We start from the raw sequence: 20,596 nt of genomic DNA, 5'->3' as shown, positions 1-20,596 counted from the left end.
GTTCATTAGAGTTGCTTTTCCTGAAAGGATAATGTATACTAATCTCAAATCCTATTGCAGAGCTGGTATTCAAAAGCTCAATTTCACATTTTTTCCAAGCCAAATTTCCTAAATATTTGGATTAATTAATACTCTTTAGAAGGGACTTGCCATTTGAAAAATCGTACTTAGAATTATGATTCTGGGGTATTTGCATCATTTCATGTCTGGATGAGGATTATGCTAATAGTTTCAGACATCACATCTGCAAAACATTGTTTGATGTTCTCTAATGGAGATTTCTCAGTCATAAGATAGCTGAGTGGAAAGACTTTTTAAAACATCGGTTTGTCTCTCACTGTATCTGGTGCATAAAATAGAATAAATGTCTGCCAACAACACGACCTGAGGATCTTTTAGATTGTCTCTATACAATACCCGCAAGGGCAAGAAGGCATAAGTCACCCATTGCCCTGCCAAGTTTCCTTTGTAAACTTGTGGTGTTGGCATCACCAGCTCATGACAAGCACATCAGAGCACATCAGAAAACGTCAGTGGAGCAATAATTAGCAACTGCATCAGGCGCCTGGGCCCATTTTGATAATGTGAGATCATAGCTTTCTTGCTCTTGGATGAACAGGAAAGAATGGTTTCTGGAAGCCACAGAGCACCTAAATCAGTTTTCCCACTTGTATTTGGGGTAAGGTATTAGACCAAAGCATTAAGAAAAAAAGAGGTTCAGAATATATGAATATTCGAAACTGATAACCACATGAGTCACTGAGTTTCCCTAAAATGACTCCGAGAGTTGATAGATATTGTAGACTATCTAGAAAATGCCCAGTGTTACGCTGGGAAATACATACAAGAGAAATACACAATGTAGTCCTGGTCGTCAATGACAAGGTTAAGAAGACAGAAATAACTTGTATGACACAACTGGAAAGGAGTACCTCCTGCTAAGTGCTGTGTTACCAATCACAGAGTGATTTGACATGGGCATAAGTACTCAGGAGTGAAGAGAAACAAGTAGAGTTTAGGAAAGAGGCATAGAGGAGGCATGATTGAGTGCAACTTGGAAATGGAAAGAATTTTGCAAACAGTCAACGTTGATTGAACTCTTCTTTTTGTCCAATACTATGCTAGGCAATCAGCTTACAGTATTTCATTTATTTTCCCCTACAATCCTGTGAGTTTAATACTGTTATTTATCCCCATTTTACTAATGAGGACATTGAGACTCAACGGGGTAAGTGATGTGTCTAAGACACACAGCAAATAAGTGACAGAGGGGGAATTCCAGGGCAGCTTGCAGACCACTTAGCCACCTTGCTACAATAGCTAGCTCTGTTGTCATCAAAGACACGGGTATAGATATGAATATGGATATAAATGTACACGTATGTATTAGATGTGGTAGAAGCAGAAGATGGTCACAGGGGACCGCATTTCAGAGATAAGAGAAAGATTAAGTATAAAAGTAGGATCTGGCATGGATGTGAGGGGGTTGATGAAGATACATGACTATCTGGAAAGAAGCGCATACCTCGGGAGGGTCATGGAAGACCTCCGTGGGCAGGTCGGGGTTAGCATGTAACAGGGAGGCTGGCTGGTCTGGAGCTGAGATTCAGGTGTGGACTGAATGACCAATACTGACCACCATACTTTGTCTCTGTGCTTTGGGTGCAGAGAAAAAATATTTAAGGACAAATGCCCAGGCACGTCTTCTGATGTGACTGTAGCCCAAGAAACCCATGGGAAAGAGCTTGAACCCTGACTATATTTGGGGGTCAGACACATGCAGACCCAAAGGTGTGGAGCAACGGAAACCTGAGGGCTGAGGATGACGGAAGCCACATCCAGCCCCTTTGACCCCCACTCAACAGACACAGGTTCCCAGTGAGGGTGACTCTACTCTTCCCCGGCATTAGCAAGCCTCCCACGTGTACACATCACCATTCTCATCATACAGTTCCAAACAAGACGATGCTCCAGTTCATGCCCATCGCTTCATCCGGTCCCTGCCTAGAGAAACCAGGATCTGTAATAGCTCTGGACCACTGAGAAGACTTTCAAGTAAGATTTTGGACCAAATACTCTTTTCTCCGTGTGCTCTAACTTGAGAACTTAACCCTTGAATGAGATATGATTCCACAGTGCACATGAGAGCCCCACCCACCATCATCTTAGATGTTCCTGGAAGGTAGAAGAAGGAGAAGTGCAGGAAACTGTCCAAATGGATGTGGGGCACCCTTAAAAGACAGTCCTGGGCATTTCCAGAGAAGCTTGGGTGTGAGACGCCTGCAAGGGTTACAAGACTTCCCGCAGGAGCAGAGCCAGGGCAGAGCTGCGGAGATGCACACAGCGATCTTGAAGTGGCTGCATTTGTGAGCTTAAACGGGTGATGTCCAGGAGAGCCAGTTATCACATCCAAACTCTTCCAGCGTGTCTTTAGGTGTGTTATGGAGCGTGCACACAAAACCCCATGGGCCATGTGTATTTATTAAGCAAAGAAAGCAAGTATTTTGCAGCAAGATCACTAACACCAATGACAAAAGCAGTAAAAGAGCAGAAGAAACACAAATCCTTTTTTTTTGGTCATAGCCTTCTTATCAGACTTTAGCGAAAAATGATTGATCACCGTTTTAGCAAAAACTTCTTTTTTGCCCATCTAAAGATAAACATTTATTTCGAGGCATTAGAAATCCATAGCTTATGGCTTCAGTTCACTTGTCCTCTGTGCCAAACCCAAGGTCACACTCAAGACGCCACGCACACAGACGATCTCCAATTTGCAAGTAGATGGGGCTCTGAGAGGACACTTATAAATTGGTTCTCTGGAGCACAGGAGCACGTCCCCGTCGACTCTCAGGCCAGCCCAGAAAACTCTCTGAACCCCCTGAGTTCCGAAGCTGGTTCCAAGAGCTGCCTCAGAGCAACTGTGAGACTGAGGGTAGAGCAGGGCCAGGGGGGTGGGGCTGGACTTGGAGGGCGGGAATTGTCATGCCCTTGAAAGGAAGAGCTCAAAGTCACGGTCGTTGTGGGCACAAGTCTTCCAGGACTGGTTGTCGTAGCAATATAGCATTACTTTTATTTCTTAAATAACTTTTTTGCGAAACAGTTTAAGACTCACAAGAAGTTGCAAAAATAGTACAGATTCTGTGTATCCTTCACCCAGTTGCCTTAATAATCATCTCTTACATAATCATGGTATATTGTCAAAACCAGAAAAAATGACATTGGCAAGATACTCTTAACTCAGAGAGCTTACTCAGATTTGACCACTCATCTTTTTTTCTCCCTAAACAAATATAATGCTTTGGAATTATTAGATCATTTTATTTTTCCAATGTTACAATGCTAAAAAGTCTCAGCTTTTGCAACAAAATCTTCCATTCTTTACTATAAAATATTTAACTGACGGTGTTATTTGAGTGAAGACTGAGTAGGTTTTATATTTATACAAATCACTTTAATTTTGATATTAAAAGGCAAAGATTTTATTTTAAATTTCTAGGCTATACAATATTTGTAGCCAAGAGAATAATTTATGAAATGACAACTTTAAAAATTAATCTGAGTCACTGTTTGATAACAGTGTTTGGGCCTGACTCCTGGACCTACTGGTGCTGTAAACTGAGTGACCTCATTTTAGATGAGTTACGTGATCTCTTTGGTTCTTAATTACTTGATTGCAAAATAAGGAAATTAGACTACATGACTTCTGAAATTTTTTTCAGCTAAAAAAACCCCTATGGGACCCCCATGTCAAAAGTATCATATAGAGATTGTTATAGAAAGCATAAGATGGTTTTATGAAAAACAGACAAAACAAAAACAAAGACCAAACCCTAGAGTTAAAGCGAAAAGGGAAAAATACCTTGTATTCACCTAAAAGTTATGGGAAGAGTACAAAAGAACATTTGAGGACAGCATCCCTGTGGAGGATGAGGGCCACCTGCCCGCAGGTGGTCCTGAAGAGCAGACATGGTCTGAATTCCCCACAAATCACTAAACTTGTGTGAATTCGGACCATCCCAAGCCTCAGTTTCCCCATCTATAAAAGGATGATGGACCCTGTTGGTGGGGCTCTGAGGAGGAAAAGGGATATGACAGGTAAAGCGCATGACAGAGTCTTGTCCCATGAACGTTACCAGAGTCCCTGAGTGTCAGGTGTGAGTGGGAATGGAGCGGATGTTGCGTTAGATGGTATGAATGGAGTGCGGGTCCGCCTGCCTCTGACAGTGTGCTTAGCTTAAGCGGGGAGCCTCCACTTCCGGAGGACAAGTTATGGGGCTTAGATGTGGTTGTCACCCTGGGCACTTGTGAACTAAGAAGGGGGACAGGGTTTCCCCTGTGATGCGGATGAGAGACCCCTGGTCTCAGTGGGGGGATCTGAACCAGCAGAAATGAAGAACACTAATTAGAGAGCATTCTATTCTGTTTTTAGGAAAAATAGATATGTCCCACATACTTTGTATCTCACTGTAAATTTGGGATTAGAATTTAGACTCTGGATTTCAGTCTAAGACGTCTTACTATGAAAATGAAACAAAGATTTATTATTCTCTCTCCATCTTGCTGCTCATACTAGTTTCTTATCTACAAATGCCTTCTCTTCCGCCTGGCCTTTTCTCCTGCTATTTATAGCCATGTCTCAAACATAGCCTTCCAATTGTGATACTCAAGATAAATGGGAAAATCATCTAGACCACAATCAATTCAATACAAAGATAGAAAAAAATTAATTAATTCAATAAAAAGACAGAAATATTTGTATGTACTCCTGTCCAGCAGCCATATAACATTGCTATGTACATGAAAATTTCCTAGTGGGTATTCTTGTTCTCCTTATATTATTTCTTTGGGCCATATTTTTTAAAGTTTTCATTTTGAATTTTTCAAAGAGCTTTCACCTTTTCATGTTTAAGACATAGCTTTAAAATCTCACAACATCGAATATTCTGTCTGCCAGCATTCTACCACCTGCATTAGAAAACCAGTGTTAATATATACATATATATACAAACTGCACTAAAATTGACCTGGATTACTGTAATTTATACATTTTATTTTTGTATTTAAAGGAAAAGAGAACTTGAACTCATTGCATTTTACAGCCAGGAAATGGTCTAAATTATCTTAATTTCATTGTACTTTTAGAAATAATTTATTGGCTCAACCAGAACTAGAAACTACTCTTTGACTCCAGTATAGACAGGGAAAGTAGTCATTTGTAATGTGAAAAATACAAACAAAAATTAATTCCAAAAGGAAAGTAATCTACAAGTAGAATGCCTTTAAGCTATGAAATCAGCTAAGGACTCAAAGCCCCTTGGTGTTACTCTGCTAACCCGGGGCTCATCTCTCCAGACCACCTTTCATGCATAGACAGACTCTGGAAATCATTCATTGCCAACAGTGTTACAGCATCTGTTTGTGCCTGGGGTACAATAAAGAATTCTTACGGAGACGTATGTTATTTTACAAAAACCAGGATTGCACAGAAGGCACTATTAGAGTTGGTCTGTGAATCGTTGTCCCCTGTCTGCAATCAGGTAAGTGCAGAAATTGGGAGTAAGCAGTTAGAAACTTTTATACTGATCTGGCATCGCCATGACATCCAAGTGTATGACTGGTGCACAGGTCTCCTTGAATAGGATGTAGACCAGTTCCGATGTTGCTGAATTCACCTTGGGGTTGTACGTGTCGTGAGCTGCAGACTATTGTGCCCAGTAAGACCATACATTGATCTGCAATAGATCGAAACAGACAAACAAATAAACATGTCTCCTTTACCACTAATGGGTTGAGAGGCATTGATATCAAACGTAGTCTTTGAAACCTGTTTCTTTTACACAACATGTTGTGAGTATCACTCATTTCAGTAACTATGTCGATAAACCTTATTTTTAGTGAATGTGTTATCCTTCAGTTTTTAAGTTGGATTAATTGAGAGGTCACTCAAGTTTTAATCGGTGCCTGCAAATCTCCTAAGACTGACTTTTCCCATTTGAAGATGGCATTACTGTGATTTATGTGCAATGGTACTAAGAGTCAGAAACAGTGGATCGCTGTTGAGTGCTTTGCCCAGGGGGACCACTATCACACTATAGAAGGTACCTCACTAAAAGACAATTTCATCCAGAATGAGGTCCAGCAGCAGAAACTTCTGGGCAATATTTTAGCAATTAATAGCATAGTGGCCTCTTCACCGAGACTTTCACAAATCCCCAAAGTAATAGATGTTTTAAGAGTTTTGGAGACCCACGGGGAATACTGTGTCAATTTGGCACTTCCCAGGCTACACTGACAATAGAAGGATGACCACTGTTTTGCCCTCATACTCCTGTCCCCTTTCCTCTACCTGACATTCCTAAACAGTCGTGGCCTAATTTCCACTCCACCTCAAAGTTACCTTCAACACGGTGCTCTAGATGGCTCCTGACAGACGACAGGAGTGGGACGTAAGAAGAATCCCATTTACCATTCCTGCCCTAAACCATTTGTGATGAAAAGGTTTTCAAGAGAGGTAATGTGCTTCACCTTGCACTTGTTATAATGGCACAAGCACTGAAAGGAAAGTGGCAAAGGACTTGCTATTGTATATGTTCAGAGAGTAAAATACAAACTCTCAAATCTCTTAGGCTTGACTAGGTTTTTCTACTTTGTCAAAATTCAACTCTGGAATATTTTAGCGCTGTTTAGCGTTTTCCTTCATGGCTACCATCTTCTCCGAAGATGTCTTTAAGTCTAAGATCCTAGATGCTTCAAATATAGAGAGCATCTATTTCCAAAGGATAATAGTATCTGTAATATTTGTCCCCCAAACCAGAAACTTTTCTCTAGGGAAGTCCAAATTGTAATCAACTAGCGAGAGAGTGGGTCAGAGAAAGAAATGAACATTGGTCAGTCTAAATCAATGTTAGGGTCCAGCATTCTGCCATATAATAATGGAAGTGCTCTATGGTTTTTTTTTACTACGTTCACATACTAAGGTAAAAAATAGCTACTCCGTGCCTAATAAGGTAAGAATGAGAGCGTTTCAAATACTCTTACCCATTTGTTAAAAAACAAAAAAGAAAATATGATTCCTACTTTTTCCCCTTAGACCTGAGCACAGGCCACGATTCACTTGCCAAATTTTCTCTCAGCAGATTGTTTTCAGAAGTTTTATTTCTAGATTTATTACAGTATTCCCAAGGAAACTAATCTTTTTTTGTGCTTTATAAACAGCACAAATGTCATTATGACGTCTTTTGGTAACTCAATCTGTGGTGAATAAACCCTAATACCTGGTATATCCATTCCTAAATGCGATAAAAAAAATACTAACTATAAAATTTTAGATGAATAAACCCAAACAATTACCTTTTCAAAAACAGTTAAAGTCAGTATGCTTTACAAAAGCTAAAAGTTGTAGGCCAGTAGATTTTTATTGTTCTTATTCAACAATCATTTATTGGTCACTATGTCTGGACCAGCTCTGTCCAACAGAAATCCCTGTGGTGATGGAAATGTTCTGAATGGACATAGTCCAATATGGTAGCCACCAGCCACATGGGGTTATTGAGCACTTGAAACGTGGCTCAAGAGGAACACAGTCTTTCATTTCACTTAATTTTAATTAATTTAAATTTAAATAGCCACATGTGGCTAATGGTACCTTACTGGATAGTGCAGATATAGAATAGGTATCAATGTTTTAAGATAGAAAGATGAACATGATTTGGCTTTTCTCCCAAAAATCTACAGAGTAATGGGAAAAATAAAATGCATATATAATTTTACGTAAAAATCCTGATCAAATTTATATGGAACTTAATAATGAGATAAAATTTATATGGAAGAAAAAAGCCCCCAAATTGCCAAGATAACTCTGAACAGGAGGAAGGTGAGGGGAGAGAAGAGGTGAGACTTGTCCCACCAAATACTAAGAATCATCATAGAACTATCATGATTAATAGTAAAATATTGTCATGGAGACAGACAAATAAGCAGTAGAACAGAACGAACAGTCCAGAAGCCTATTTGTGCAGGATTTTTTTTTTTCTTTTTGGCAAGATGCAAAAAGCAGAAGCTATAAAGAAAAATGATACATTTTACTAACTATCAGAACTTAAACTTTTTGTAGTCACCAAGACAACATAAATACAGTTAAAAGACAAGCCACAGACTAAGGAAATAGAACATATACAGCTGACAAAGGAGCAGAATAAACACATATACAAATAACTTCCCAAAACTTCAGTAAGAGAAAACAAGTAACAAAGAGAACATAGGCAGAGGATATGAGAGGTGATTCGCAAGAGATGAATCTGAAAGATGAATACATGTCAAATGTGCTCAGTTACAGGAAACGAGCTAGATCCATATTCATCAAGGCTAATAGGTCTCAAAAATATAATGTGGGGACTTCCCTGGTGGCGCAGTGGTTAAGAATCCGCCTGCCAATGCAGGGGACGCGGGTTCGAGCCCTGGTCCGTGAAGATCCCACATGTCGCGGAGCAACTAAGCCCGTGCGCCACAACTACTGAGCCCACACGCTACAGCTACTGAAGCCCGCGTGCCTAGAGCCTGTGCTCTGCAACAAGAGAAGCCACCGCAGTGAGAAGCCCGCGCACTGCAACAAAGACCCAACGTAGCCAAAAATAAATAAATTCATTAAAAAAAATATATATATATATATATATAATGTGGAGTAAAAAAGAAAAGTGACAGAAAAATAGTATCGTACCATTTGTGCAAACTTCAAAGCACCCCAAGTACTGTAGAGGTTTCCCTCGCTCTCCGAAAGTAGAGGTTTTCTATGAAAGCTTTCCTAAGCCAAAATGGCAAAAGGCGAAGAAGCAGTTACCTTAGGACACACCTTGCTAACAGATGCAGAAAAAGAAATTGAAATGAAGCACAGATGCTCACAGATAGTTCAAAGCTATGCCGGCTTGCAGCTGAGATGCTGCATGTAGTTTCTGGAGAAGGAGCTTGGCAGGGCCACTCTTGCTGCTGGGGTGAGCGCTGCTTCTATAATGACTTGCCGCAAAACAAGAGGTGAACGCTATTTTCGATTTTCATCTTTTATCATAAAAGTGAAAATCCTCTTTGATTTCTTGCCGTTAGGAAAAACAGGTGCTAATGTAGGTCTTTCATAAAAGTAAAGTGGCATAAGGCAAACTTTTGAAGAGCAAGGGACACCTGTATAGTGTTTGTGTGTAGTACCTAGGTATAAAAAGGATTAAAACATAGAGGAGATGAGTAACGACTTCATGATAACTATACCTGGGCAAGAGGCGGCCTGAATCTTCATCAGAGGGGGCCACACTTTCGCCTTCCTCTCCCCTAGAGCCAAGGGCTTGTACCCACCTGAAGCCCATCCCCCTTCCCATCCTCCTGCCTCACACCAACACGCTGGGATCTGAGATCCCAGGTTTCCCTGCTCAATGGTCCTGAGCCCTCTTCCTGAGCCTGTGTGGCCTTTTCCCCAGGCCCACCTTCTGAAGAAAGGGCCTGGTAGCTGCCCTGGGAAGGAAGGGAGGGGACAGGGGACAGGACCTGAAGGCATATGAAGGAGACTTCAGCTGTGTCTAGGAGTGTTAGTTCTTTATAACAATATACCTAAAACACGATAACACGACATTTGCTAATTCTGGGGAAGGGTGGTATTTTTGTACTACTCTCTTTATTAATAGCCAACTTACATATAGCACTTGTCATGTCTCAAGTACTGTTTTAAGCGATTTGCATAAAAAATGAAAAGGTGTCATTGCTACTCAGTTTTACGGAAAAGGCTGAATAACTTGCCCAAGTCACTCACCATAAAGAGTAGAAGGGGATTTGAACATAGCAGGTCTGGCTCCAAAGTCCATGATCTTAGTGACTGCTCTAGGTCTACTTGTCCAAATGCTCAGATTACTTCATTTAAAAAAAAAAAAAAATGGAATTAAAGTTAAAATAGCCTGACAACTGCAATACAAAGAAAAATGTAGTGAAATTCCTTAAGAAGGTTCTTAGATGTGTTAGGAGCACAGACAAGGACGGCAGACATGACTTGGGGAAGAAGGCAGTTTCGGCGGTTGGGGAGGGCTCGGAGGAGGGGATGCGGACTTTTGGCCCAGGCCTTGCTGGGCAGTGGCTGGGAGGGCAGGAGAGTGAAATGCCAGGAAGAGGAAACTTCTTTGTGTGGACAGGCACAGGTTTAGGAAAGTTAAAGAAGGATTTAGGATTAGCAAGTCGTGGTGTTTGGCTGTTACATGGGGGGACAACTTGGTGAGGGACGTAGGTTGGCATCTTGAAAGGGAGGCTGAGAAATGAGTATTTAATTTGGAAACCAAGGCAAGCCCTTGAAGGAAGCACCTCCGAGCTGCTCTGTGGGAAGACAAGGAGGAGTGCAGCCTGGATGGAAGGACAGCGGCCGCAGGTGAGGAGCCCCTAGGGTCACTGCGAACAAAGTTGGTGGAGGAGGAGAGGAGGCCGTGCCTGTGGGGAGCAGGGGAGGAGGGAGGGGTCTGGAAGCATCCAGTTGTTCCACCAATATTTATGGAGCACCTACTATGCACCAGGCACTGTTCTAGGTGGTGGCAATATAGAAATGAACAAAACAAAACTTTCTGTCCTCGTGAAACCTGCCTTCTAGTGGAGGAGGGGGCACAAGTAAGAAAAATAAGTAAATTTAGTAAACAAAGGAATAAAAATATGCACATGTTGGAGGGTGATAAGCACTTTGGAGACAGATAAAACAGGGAAGGGAGCTGGGGGCTTGCCTGTGTGTGTGTAGGTGTGTACTGGGGCTGGCGTGGTGGGGAGATAGCCAGGAGGGATGAGCTGAGGGCACCTTTGAGTAAAGGCCTGCGGAGTGCCAGGTGTTGAGATGATATTGAGAGTCTGAGTCTTGGGGTGGGGCCATGGTTACCCCAGAAGAGAGGGCAGAGGAGGAGCTGGGTGGGAGGAGGACAGATTGAGTCTGGGGTCCCAGGGGGGCAGTCAATAATACCGACTACACCGTGGAGCGTGAGACATGTACACACAGAAGTCGCTGCTCACCAGGTGACAGATGAGCTTCAGTAGCTGGGAACAAGGATGATAGAACAGTAAGAACTCTCATTCAGTGAGCCCCTAATGTGTGCCCACCTGCCACCAGGTGTTTTATCCTTCCTAGTACCCGGGATCCTTAGGACATCCCTGCACGGAAGACAGTATTAACTCAGCAAGAAGTAAGAACGACAGTAATAAGAGCTAACACGTGAAAGGGCATACTGTGCGTCGTCAGGCACTTTTCTGGCACTTTATGTGTAATAACTCATTCAATCCTCACAGCAACCCCAGGAAGGTATCAGTCTCATTTGACAGATGAGAAGACTGGGCTGGCCCAGTAAGGTGCCCAAGGTCACAGCTGGTGAACCGAGGCAGCCTGGCTCCCGTCCTTGCTCTGGAAGGAGGAAAAGTCAGTCTGCGCTCTACCGGCCTCTCCACCCTCCGAGAAAAGCGAGCTAAGGGTAGAACGCCTTTCCGACGGCTGGGGTGGGGTTCTGGGGAGAAGAGCTAGAGAAATTCTCAGAAGATACGTCTTGAGGGGGGGAGGCTGGGCCAGGGCAGGGAGGGCGCTGTTAGGAGTGCAGGGTGAACCTTATAGCTGAAGGCTGCAGCCGCGAAGGGGCTTTTAACCCGGCCCGGGGAGGGCATCCGAGTGTGGACGTGGACACAGCAGCCCGGACGCGGACCAGAGGCCAGGACGCCAGATCGCACACAGTTCTGCGGATCTCTGGGAGCGAATAAGGGAGCTAAAAACAACGATGGAAACCAACCAACAAACACCCTTTCTGGGCGATTTCAGGCCGAGAGCGAAGGCCTTGGCTAAAGAAACCTGTAAGGGGCTGAGGTCCGTTCTCACTTTGAACTCCAGGACTCTGAACGAGACGCCTAACACCCCTGTGGGTTGCCCGGCTGCTCTTTTGAAAAAGTTGGACGCTCTCTGAGATGTCGCCAAAATCTAACCCCGCGTGGTCCTAGCTCTGCAGTCGGTCCACTGCTCTGGGACCCGGCTGCCCGGCCCCAGGGGTGCGCCGGGCGGCTCTACTCACCCCACGGACGAGAACTGGCGGGGGTGGGTGGTGGCTCCCGCGGCACGGGCGCGGGACCCGGAGCGCGCGCGTCGTCGGTCCCCCAGGCGGCACCCGGGACCACCTAGAGACCAAGTCCCATTAGCCTGGGAGTCGCTGGGTGGCCCTGGAACTTTCTTCTCTGGAGCCCGATCCGGGACCGCCCGCAGAACAGGCTGCTGGCAAGGACCGAATGGAGCTCCGCGCCAGGCCGGAGGCTGTGCGCGTCACTCGCAGTCCCGGGCCGGGTCCGCGGCGCGCGGTGGCGCTCCGCCAGGCCGCGCCGCCCGCGCCGCGCCGCGCGCCCACCCCGACCCCGCGGCGGCGCCCCCGGGGAGCGCGGCCCCGACCTCCGCGGGCGCCCCCGGACCGGAAGCGGGTGCGGCGGGCGGGGGCCCCGGGGCCGGAGGAGCGGCGGCCGCTGGCGCGGCGCCCAGGGGCGTGAGGCGGGAGCGCGGGGGAGGCGGCGGGGCGGAGGAGGCGGCCGGCCGGCCCGCGGGTCACTCGGAGGCCCGGGCGGCGGGCGGCAGGACGCGCTCGGGGAGTCGGGCGGGCGGGCGGGCGGCGCGCACCATGCCCTCCTTCGACGAGGCGCTGCAGCGGGCCGGCGAGTTCGGCCGCTTCCAGCGGCGCGTGTTCCTGCTGCTGTGCCTGACGGGCGTCACCTTCGCCTTCCTCTTCGTCGGCGTGGTCTTCCTGGGCAGCCGGCCCGACCACTACTGGTGCCGCGGGCCGAGCGCCGCCGCGCTGGCCGAGCGCTGCGGCTGGAGCCCCGAGGAGGAGTGGAACCGCACGGCGCCCCCCCGCCTCGGCCCCGCGCCCTCCGAGCGCCGCGGCGACGGCCGCTGCCAGCGCTACCTCTTGGAGGCGGCCAACGCCAGCGCCGCCGCCCCGGGCGCGCTCAGCTGCGCCGACCCGCTCGCCGCCTTCCCCAACCGCTCGGCGCCGCTCGTGCCGTGCCGGGGGGGCTGGCGTTACGCCCAGGCCCACTCGACCATCGTCAGCGAGGTAAGGGCCCGGGTCCGCGCCGGGCGCGCCCGCCCCGCCGCCGAAAGCCGGCCGGGAGCGGACGGCGCGCGGAGCCCCCGCGGACGCCGGGAGTCGGTGAAGCCGGCCGCCGGCAAGGTCCGCGGAGGCCGGGAGCTGTCGGTTACCTCTGGGGACCGACCGGGTTCATCCCGCGCTTGGAAGCGTGGTGCTGCGTCCTAACTGCTCGGGCAGTGCCTTTGCTTTATCTCCCTCTGCTAGTGAGGCAACGGAGTGGTGCTTCGGTTTAGGTGTGAACGAAAACCGCCCTGGAAGCCAAGTGCTAAGATGCTTCGCACACGCCTCCTGAGGGATCGAAGCATCCTGTACGGTGCTCGTTGTCTCTGAGATGTGTGTGCGCAGTAGTTGGAAATGTCGGGTGGACGCGGGTAGAGAACCGCAGCGTCTGGGGCGAGCGACGCTGAGCAGGTCCGCGCCGGCTCGTGGTCCCCAAGGGGCGAAGGAAAGGAGAAACCAACGTTTGAAGGCAGCGCCAACTGTCTCTAGTTGCCCAGATGATTATCTGAAATGCAAAAGGACAAAGGTCGAGGCTTTCCCGGGAGCATGATTTTGGCGAAACTGCTTTGGGGCAAAGAGCAACATTTGAGAGAAGTTGGGAAAGCCAGGGTTTTGAATTTAAAAAAAAAAAAAATTTTTTTTTTTTTCCTGCTAATAAAGGACAGGAACGCAGCAGAAGAGGCTGTAAGGTATACACAGTGGACACCCCACTTATTGGGGGGTAGCTGCTGGTGTCGGGTGGGGACAGTCCCCACGGTTTTTTGGCCACGTTTGAGCTGGCAGTGCCTTGGGGGTTAGGTGCCCTCACCCTTGGCGGCAGAGCTGTTCCTGCGCTGCGCTGGGCTGGCAGTTTGCATCTTCATCATGGTGAGTTCTGACTTTAGGGACTGCCTCCACTGAGCTTGCAGGGAAGGTATGAGCAGTTTTATTGAACTTTGCTGCAAGCATGGATCAATTTAATTTCTAACAAGTGATTGAATGTGCTCAGGCAAATTGGGAAGGAAAAATGTTTGTCTTTAATTTATTATCATAAAGAATTTTTAAGCACCTACTTGAATAATGGGGGAAACACTGGCTTCAGGGTTCGCAGTGCCTCTTCTGCCTGTTACTGGTGTTCTTTGGTCTGGTGGTGACCTAGTCTCTCTGAAGCTGGGATTGTAGGTCTTTGAGGTTATGCATGTTCTGTGTGTTAGCACACTGTGTGTGGTCCTCTGCTAAGTGCTTTAGAGATCAAACCCCATGGCAGCCCAGGAAGGCCATGTGTATGTGTGTTTGGGGTACTTTAATTTCTACCTAATTCGTGGGTCATGATCGGGACTGCTTTATAAACTGTGGTGGTCTTGTTGTTAGGGGTTTCACTCTTGAAATGGATAGGGTGTGGGCTTGGGTGGGAGAGGGTGTTATCACTGGTACTTCCTTTGAGTTGTATCCATTAGGTGGCTGCTTAGTGCTACTTTCCAGGCAAACCAGAAGACGCTGCTTGGAGAGTAGACGCCTGATTTTTGAAGACATAGAGATCTCAAATGAAGAATCAAATGAACACACACTCCAGTGGGGTTTCCATGAGCAGGCATGATCCCTAGACATCAGAGAAGGGAGACATAAAAATCTCTAAGTTAGTGTCCAGACAGGTACTTTAAAAGCATTCTGGGGTTCCAGGGTTGTTTCAAGCACTCCAGGGTTATTTCAAAGGAGGGACAGTTGGTCTTATGAAGGTCTAACAGGCACTGTGGAAGGTGGGAGTTCAGGAGACCTGATCCTGGCACGGTCTCCATCTAGCTGTGTGGCTTGGGTGGATAGCTTAACCCTTCTGGGCTTAGCTTTCTCATCTGTAGTATCAGGGGTTGGATTAAACCCTTTACAGTCCTACCAATGCCATCAGTGTCATCACTGGATGGCTGTTCTCAGTGTGCTCAGAACAATGACAAAAATCTTCAAGGAAAAGTAAAATGCTATTCAGAATGCTCCCTTAAGGCCTCTGACAAGTTTTGGAAGTATATTGGAGAGAGAGTTTTTGTTGTTGTTCTAAATTGTTTGCTTCTTCTGGTTTGTTGTTTTAATGTTTTGCTTCTTGAGAAGAAACCCTCCATCTGTTCAGGAAGTTCAGCATCCAGAACAACTCCTTCCCTCTCAGAGTTCTGCACAGCTAATATATTACTGTCTTTGGTTTTGCATATGATCCAATTAGTGTTTGTTCTTTCATATCCTGTCAGCGTGACCCATCTCTGGCTCACACTGTACACCCAGTGTGTTTTCAGAGACTTGAAATCTAACATATGAATCATGGAAAGGGGGTGACTTGGGAGAGTTCAGAACGCGGAAGGGGAGACCAGATTCCAGAATGGCAACATACAGCTGTTATATGTAATCCTTGCGCCATGGCGGGGGAGACAGCACTGTCCCGGCTTTTAGAAGAGGAACCTGAGGCAGGAGATGTGAAGGGACCCACTAGCATCCCAGACCTTTTATGTAGCCAAGGTGGGTTCAGATCTGGGGGTCTTGATTGTGAATCCGTCTCCTTTCCTCCAGGCAGTGCTCTAAGTCCTTGAAACAGGTCCACACAACATGATACCAGATCACTCACACTTTAGAACCTGCAAGAAATCTAGCTGAACCTTCCTGTTTACTTAGTTACTATCCTGGTCCTCTGGCCAGCGTGTCATTTTATTTCATTTCACGGCCCGGAACACGATCCGCTGCAGATGAGGAGGTGGGAACGGCAGTCTGTACTCTCGGTGTGAGTGTTGCGGAACGGGCACTTAAACCTCATCCACCCTTTTTTCATCTTACAAAGAGAAACAGCGCCAAGGAGTTAAGTCAGAAGTCAATGCGAAGTGCAGGGCCGTTTCTGTCCAGCTCGCCCTCTGGTTTCTCCTGCTCAAGGTGATGCAGTGGATTTTTCACCTACATTCAGTGACCTCAGCACAGACTTTCCTAACGTCTGCATCTCAGCCCTATCTGGTTGTCAGACATTGGGCAGAAGAAAGCATGATGTGATGCGGAAAAGTCCAAGCCCTTACCACCCAAATATTTCAAATCATTGCCCAGGGAGTGAGACTCTGAAATTAATGTTAAGACTTGGAAATGCTTGCTTGTGTACCATGGATGGGGGGAAAAAAGAGCTCCTCTCTCACTAGGAACCAGGCCTCAGAGCACCATTAAAAATAGACCGAATTGCCCTTTCTAGATCATTTTTCTCCCACACGCAAAAAATGAAAGTCCATTTGAGGGAAGTGGCTGACCCATTGAAGAAAACGGAGGCTGCTTCCATCTCTGGGGCTGTCGCACTGCTTCTCACGTCTCTGCTTTGCTTCCTGCTTGTCCAGCCCCCAACATGAGGCCAGCCCCAGACATTAGTGTCATCAGCCTCTGGTCCTTACTATTTGCTAAGCGTGGAAACACAGTGCCATGGATACTGGAGAAAGGAGTGTAGCCAGGCCCAGGTTTTATTCTGGGCTGAGTCTCTGATTTGCTCTGAGCACTTGAGAAAGATATTACTTTTATATTGTTTTTATTTTTAATATTATTTGTGCTTTCCCTGGTTTTTGCTGAATCAACCTCACCAAGAGAACATCTGTTTTATTATTACTTCAAAGGACCAACTATGGTATTGTTCATTTTCTATTTCATTAGTTTGTCCTCTTTTTTTTTTAGTTTGCGTTATTCTTTTAAAAATCTATTTTATTGAAGTATAGTTGATTTACAATGTTGTGTTAATTTCTGCTGTACAGCAAAGTGATTCAGTTATACATATATACATTCTTTTTCATATTCTTTTCCGTTATGGTTTATCACAAGATATTGAATATAGTTCCCTGTGCTATACAGTAGGACCTTGTTGTTTATCTTCCTGTTTAGTATTTGTTCTGGTTTTTTGGATTTACTATGGGTGTGCTTTTTTTTCCGATTTAAGTTAGCTGCTTAGCTCAATTCTTTCCTGCCTTTCTTCTTTTCTAGTATAAATGTTTAAAGCTATAGATTTCCTTCTGTGTACTTTTTTTGGACTACACCCAGCAAGTTTTGAAATGCAGGTTTTAATTATTATTCCATTCTCGGTATTTTTAATCCCCATTATTTCCTCTTTGACCCATGATTTATTTAGATATTTGTTTAAAATTTTTAAACATACATTGATTTTTTTATCTTTTAATTGTTGACTTCTAAGTTAACCTTGGAGTGGTAAGAGAACGTGGTCTGAATGATACTGATTCTTTTTTAATTTTTTTTTATAATTATTTGGCTTTATTTTCTAAGTATTCTATTGACCTTTTTATTTTTATCATTTACCTTTTAAGTCTCTCTCTTTTTTTTAATTTTATTTTTGGCTGTGTTGGGTCTTCGTTGCTGCTCTCAGGCTTTCTCTAGTTGTGGAGAGCAGGGGCTACTCTTCGTTGTGGTGCGCGGGCCTCTCATTGCAGTGGCTTCTCGTTGCGGAGCACGGGCTGTAGGCGCGCGGGCTTCAGTAGTTGTGGCGCGCAGGCTTCAGTAGTTGCGGCATGCGGGCTTCAGTAGTTGTGGCGCGCAGGCTTCAGTAGTTGCGGCACGCAGGCTCAGTAGTTGTGGCACGCGGACTCTAGAGCGCAGGCTCAGTAGTTGTTGTGCACGGGCTTAGTTGCTCCGTGGCGTGTGGGATCTTCCCGGACCAAGGATTGAACCCGTGTCCCCTGCATTGGCAGGTGGATTCTTATCCACTGTACCACCAGGGAAGTCCCTGATACTGATTCTTTGAATTTTATTGGAACTTTCTTTTTGGCCTTCTAGGAGGTCAATTTTTATAAACATTCCATACATGCTTGAGAAGAGTGTGCAGTCTTTAGCTGTTGGGTGTAGGGTTTTATAGATGTCCAATATTTGAAGCTTGTCAGTTGTGTTGTTACAATATTCTATATTTTAATTAACTTTCCATCTGCTTGGTCTAGCAAGCATAGAGAGTATTAAAATTTACCATTGTGTTAGGGGGTTTGTCATTTTCTCCCTATATTTCCAGCAGATTTTAAAAGTTATACACATGAGATTGGATGCATGTACATACAAATTTAGAATTTTTAAAAATCTACATAGTGAATTGAACCTTTTATTATAGTGTTGGTACTCTGTCTAAAATCCATGATGTATATATTGTCCCGAGGTCTACTTTGTATAATACTATTTAGCTACTCCAACTTTCTTTTGGTTAATATTTGCCTGCTATATCTTTTGTTATCCTTTACTTTCAAACTTCCTATGTTCTAATAATTTAGATGGGTTTCTTATAAAATGCATATAACTTGATTTTGCATTTAACTACTATGCTTAGTCTATTCACCATTTCTTGTGGTAATTGGTATATGGGGGCTTATTATACCATTTTTTTCTTTGTCTTGTTCCTTTTATGCTTTTTCCCTTCCTTTAAAAAAATGATTTTAAATTTGTTTCTCTTATTCTATTTACTCCTTCCTTTATTTGTTTGGAATTTAGATTTTTTTCCCCAGCTTTTCTACTTTTTTTTTTTTTTGGAAGTATAGTCGATTTACAATGTTGTGCTAGTTTCAGGTGTACAGCAAAGTGATTCATTATATATATATTTTTCAGATTCTTTTCCATTATAGATTATTACAAGATATTGAATATAGTTCCCTGTGCTATATAGTAGGTCCTTGTTGTGGAATTTAGATTCTTTATTTCAATTCTTTTAGTGGTTACCCCTGAAATTTTGCTAAGTTTACTTAACAAAACCTAAATTTAATACTCCAACCTCCTCCTAAACAATTTAAGATCTTAAACACTTTCATTCAGTCACTTCTCCTGTATTATAGGCATTAATAGCCAATATTCTAGGTCTGTTCCTTTATTGTTAATTTATGGGTTTTGTGTAAATCATGTATGCTTGGATTTATACTTATACTTTATCTACTCATTATTCCATACCCTATCTCTTTTCCCCCCTTCCTTTTCATATAGATCTTTAACATTTTTTCTTTAGCGTGTATCTCTAGGTGGTAAATGTTCTCAGTTTTTGTTTATATGGAAATGTCTTTATTTCACCATTATTCTTTAAGATTTTTTTTTGATGTGGACCATTTTTAAAGTCTTTACTGAATTTGTTACAATAGTGCTGCTGTTCTATGTTTTGGTTTTTTGGCCGCGAGGCATGTGGGATCCTAGCTCCCTGACCAGGGATTGAACCTGCATCCCCTTCATTGGAAGGTGAAGTCTTAACCACTGGGCTGCCAGGGAAGTCCCCGCTATTATTCTTGAAAGATAGCTTTGCTAGGTAAATAGTTCTATGTTGCCAATTATTTTTCCTTAACCCTTTGAAGATGTTAGTTCTACCTTGTAGCTCTCATTTTACTTTTGAAAAATCTGTTGTCAGTTTAACTGTCCTTTTCTCTTGGGTTGTGTCTAGGTGGGTATTTCTTTTTTCTTTTTTTCGTGGGTATTTCTTTTATTTATCCAGCTTGGTATGCATTGCCTCTAAAGAGTGTCTGACATATAGTAGGCACTCAATAAATAGCTGTTGAATGAACCAGTTGTGTTTCCTTTCAACTGTGAATTTTGGTTCTTTGGTAGGTTCTGGAAAATTCTCAGCCATTATCTTTTCATTTTCTGCTCTCTATTCTTTCCTTCTGAGATTCGATTTGGACATAAGTTGGACCTTCTTTTTCTGTCCTTCATGAGTCTTAACCTCTCTCTCATATATCTCATTTCAATATCTATATGACGGTTAAGATATTTTTTCAGACCTATCTTCCAGATCACAATGTTTCTATTCAGCAGTATCAAATCTGCTGTTTAATCCATTCATTGAAGTTTTTATTTCAGCAATTATCTTTTTCATTTATCAGAGTTACATTTGTTATCTTTCAGATATCCCTGGTCATTTATTGGTAGTCTCTTATTTTTTGCTCATTCTTGTGTTTCCATTTTTCAGTTTCTTTAAGGGTTTTATGTATGATTACTCTATATTTTATATCTGGTAGTTACACTGCCTGAAGCCCTTGGTGTTTCGAATCTCTCATTTGTCATTTGTTATGTGTTTGGCACTTGTTTGTCACATGTTGGTTGTGAGTTCCCAGCTGGTTGAGTGTCTCTGTGGGAAACCTGGCTGCCTGCAGAGAGGATTTGCACTTGCTTCTGTCTGAGCTTGGACACCCATGATCTGGAATCATTTTCTTCCTTCCAGACTTCCTGGTGCATCTACAACGGCTGAATCTGTCATTGTTGTTTGTTTTTATTAGAGGTGTATGATTTCCCCTTACTTTCTGAAACACCAGCAATTCAACAAAAATTGTGTTTTATGCTGAATCTCATTTTTTCAACAAGAGTCCCTCAAAATAACTCGTCCTTTCTGCTGATGACAAAAGTGTATTAATAGTTTCACAGATTTTTTTTAATGGAGTGAAAGCAAGACCTTAATGAGTGAGCAGTCACCCCACTAGGTGTCTGCTACTTGGTGTTGGCAGCAGGATGAACCAGCAGATCCATGCAGTGATGTGTGTATG

The 20,596-nt window shown here is 44.3% G+C and overlaps 2 protein-coding genes across 5 annotated transcripts in view; one reads left to right on the top strand and one right to left on the bottom strand.

Moving 5' to 3' along the window:
• Nucleotides 1-5,665: 5,665 nt before the first annotated feature.
• On the bottom strand, nucleotides 5,666-20,584 carry LOC309634497 (uncharacterized protein; the record flags this gene model as incomplete). 3 transcript variants are annotated; one of them, XM_082404686.1, is made up of 4 exons in its annotated part: nucleotides 13,226-20,584; nucleotides 11,104-11,154; nucleotides 9,791-9,888; nucleotides 9,035-9,195 (listed from the first exon to the last, which is right to left on the bottom strand). In XM_082404686.1, the coding sequence occupies exons 1-4, from the start codon at nucleotides 13,246-13,248 to the stop codon at nucleotides 9,035-9,037; spliced, it is 333 nt and encodes a 110-aa protein (XP_082260812.1). In that variant the 5' UTR covers nucleotides 13,249-20,584. The 3 variants fall into 3 exon arrangements, 1 of the variants encoding a protein (XP_082260812.1); XR_014248146.1 differs by lacking the exons at nucleotides 9,035-9,195; nucleotides 13,226-20,584 and adding an exon at nucleotides 5,666-5,732 and having other exon boundaries at nucleotides 11,017-11,221; XR_014248145.1 differs by lacking the exons at nucleotides 9,035-9,195; nucleotides 11,104-11,154; nucleotides 13,226-20,584 and adding an exon at nucleotides 11,230-12,344 and having other exon boundaries at nucleotides 9,796-9,888.
• Nucleotides 12,514-20,596, top strand: part of SLC22A3 (solute carrier family 22 member 3) — a 92,855-nt gene continuing 84,772 nt past the window's right edge. For both annotated transcript variants that reach the window (XM_082404577.1, XM_082404576.1), the window contains exon 1: nucleotides 12,514-13,079. In XM_082404577.1, coding sequence (XP_082260703.1) covers nucleotides 12,645-13,079 — 435 coding nt within the window. In that variant the 5' untranslated portion in view covers nucleotides 12,514-12,644. The remainder of the gene's footprint in view (nucleotides 13,080-20,596) is intronic.

Source organism: Balaenoptera borealis (genome assembly GCF_965194805.1).
Source record: "Balaenoptera borealis genome assembly, chromosome: 9".
Classification (NCBI taxonomy): Eukaryota; Metazoa; Chordata; class Mammalia; order Artiodactyla; family Balaenopteridae; genus Balaenoptera; species Balaenoptera borealis.
Note: the sequence above shows the minus strand (reverse complement) of the source record. Positions and strands in the feature narration are given on the sequence as shown.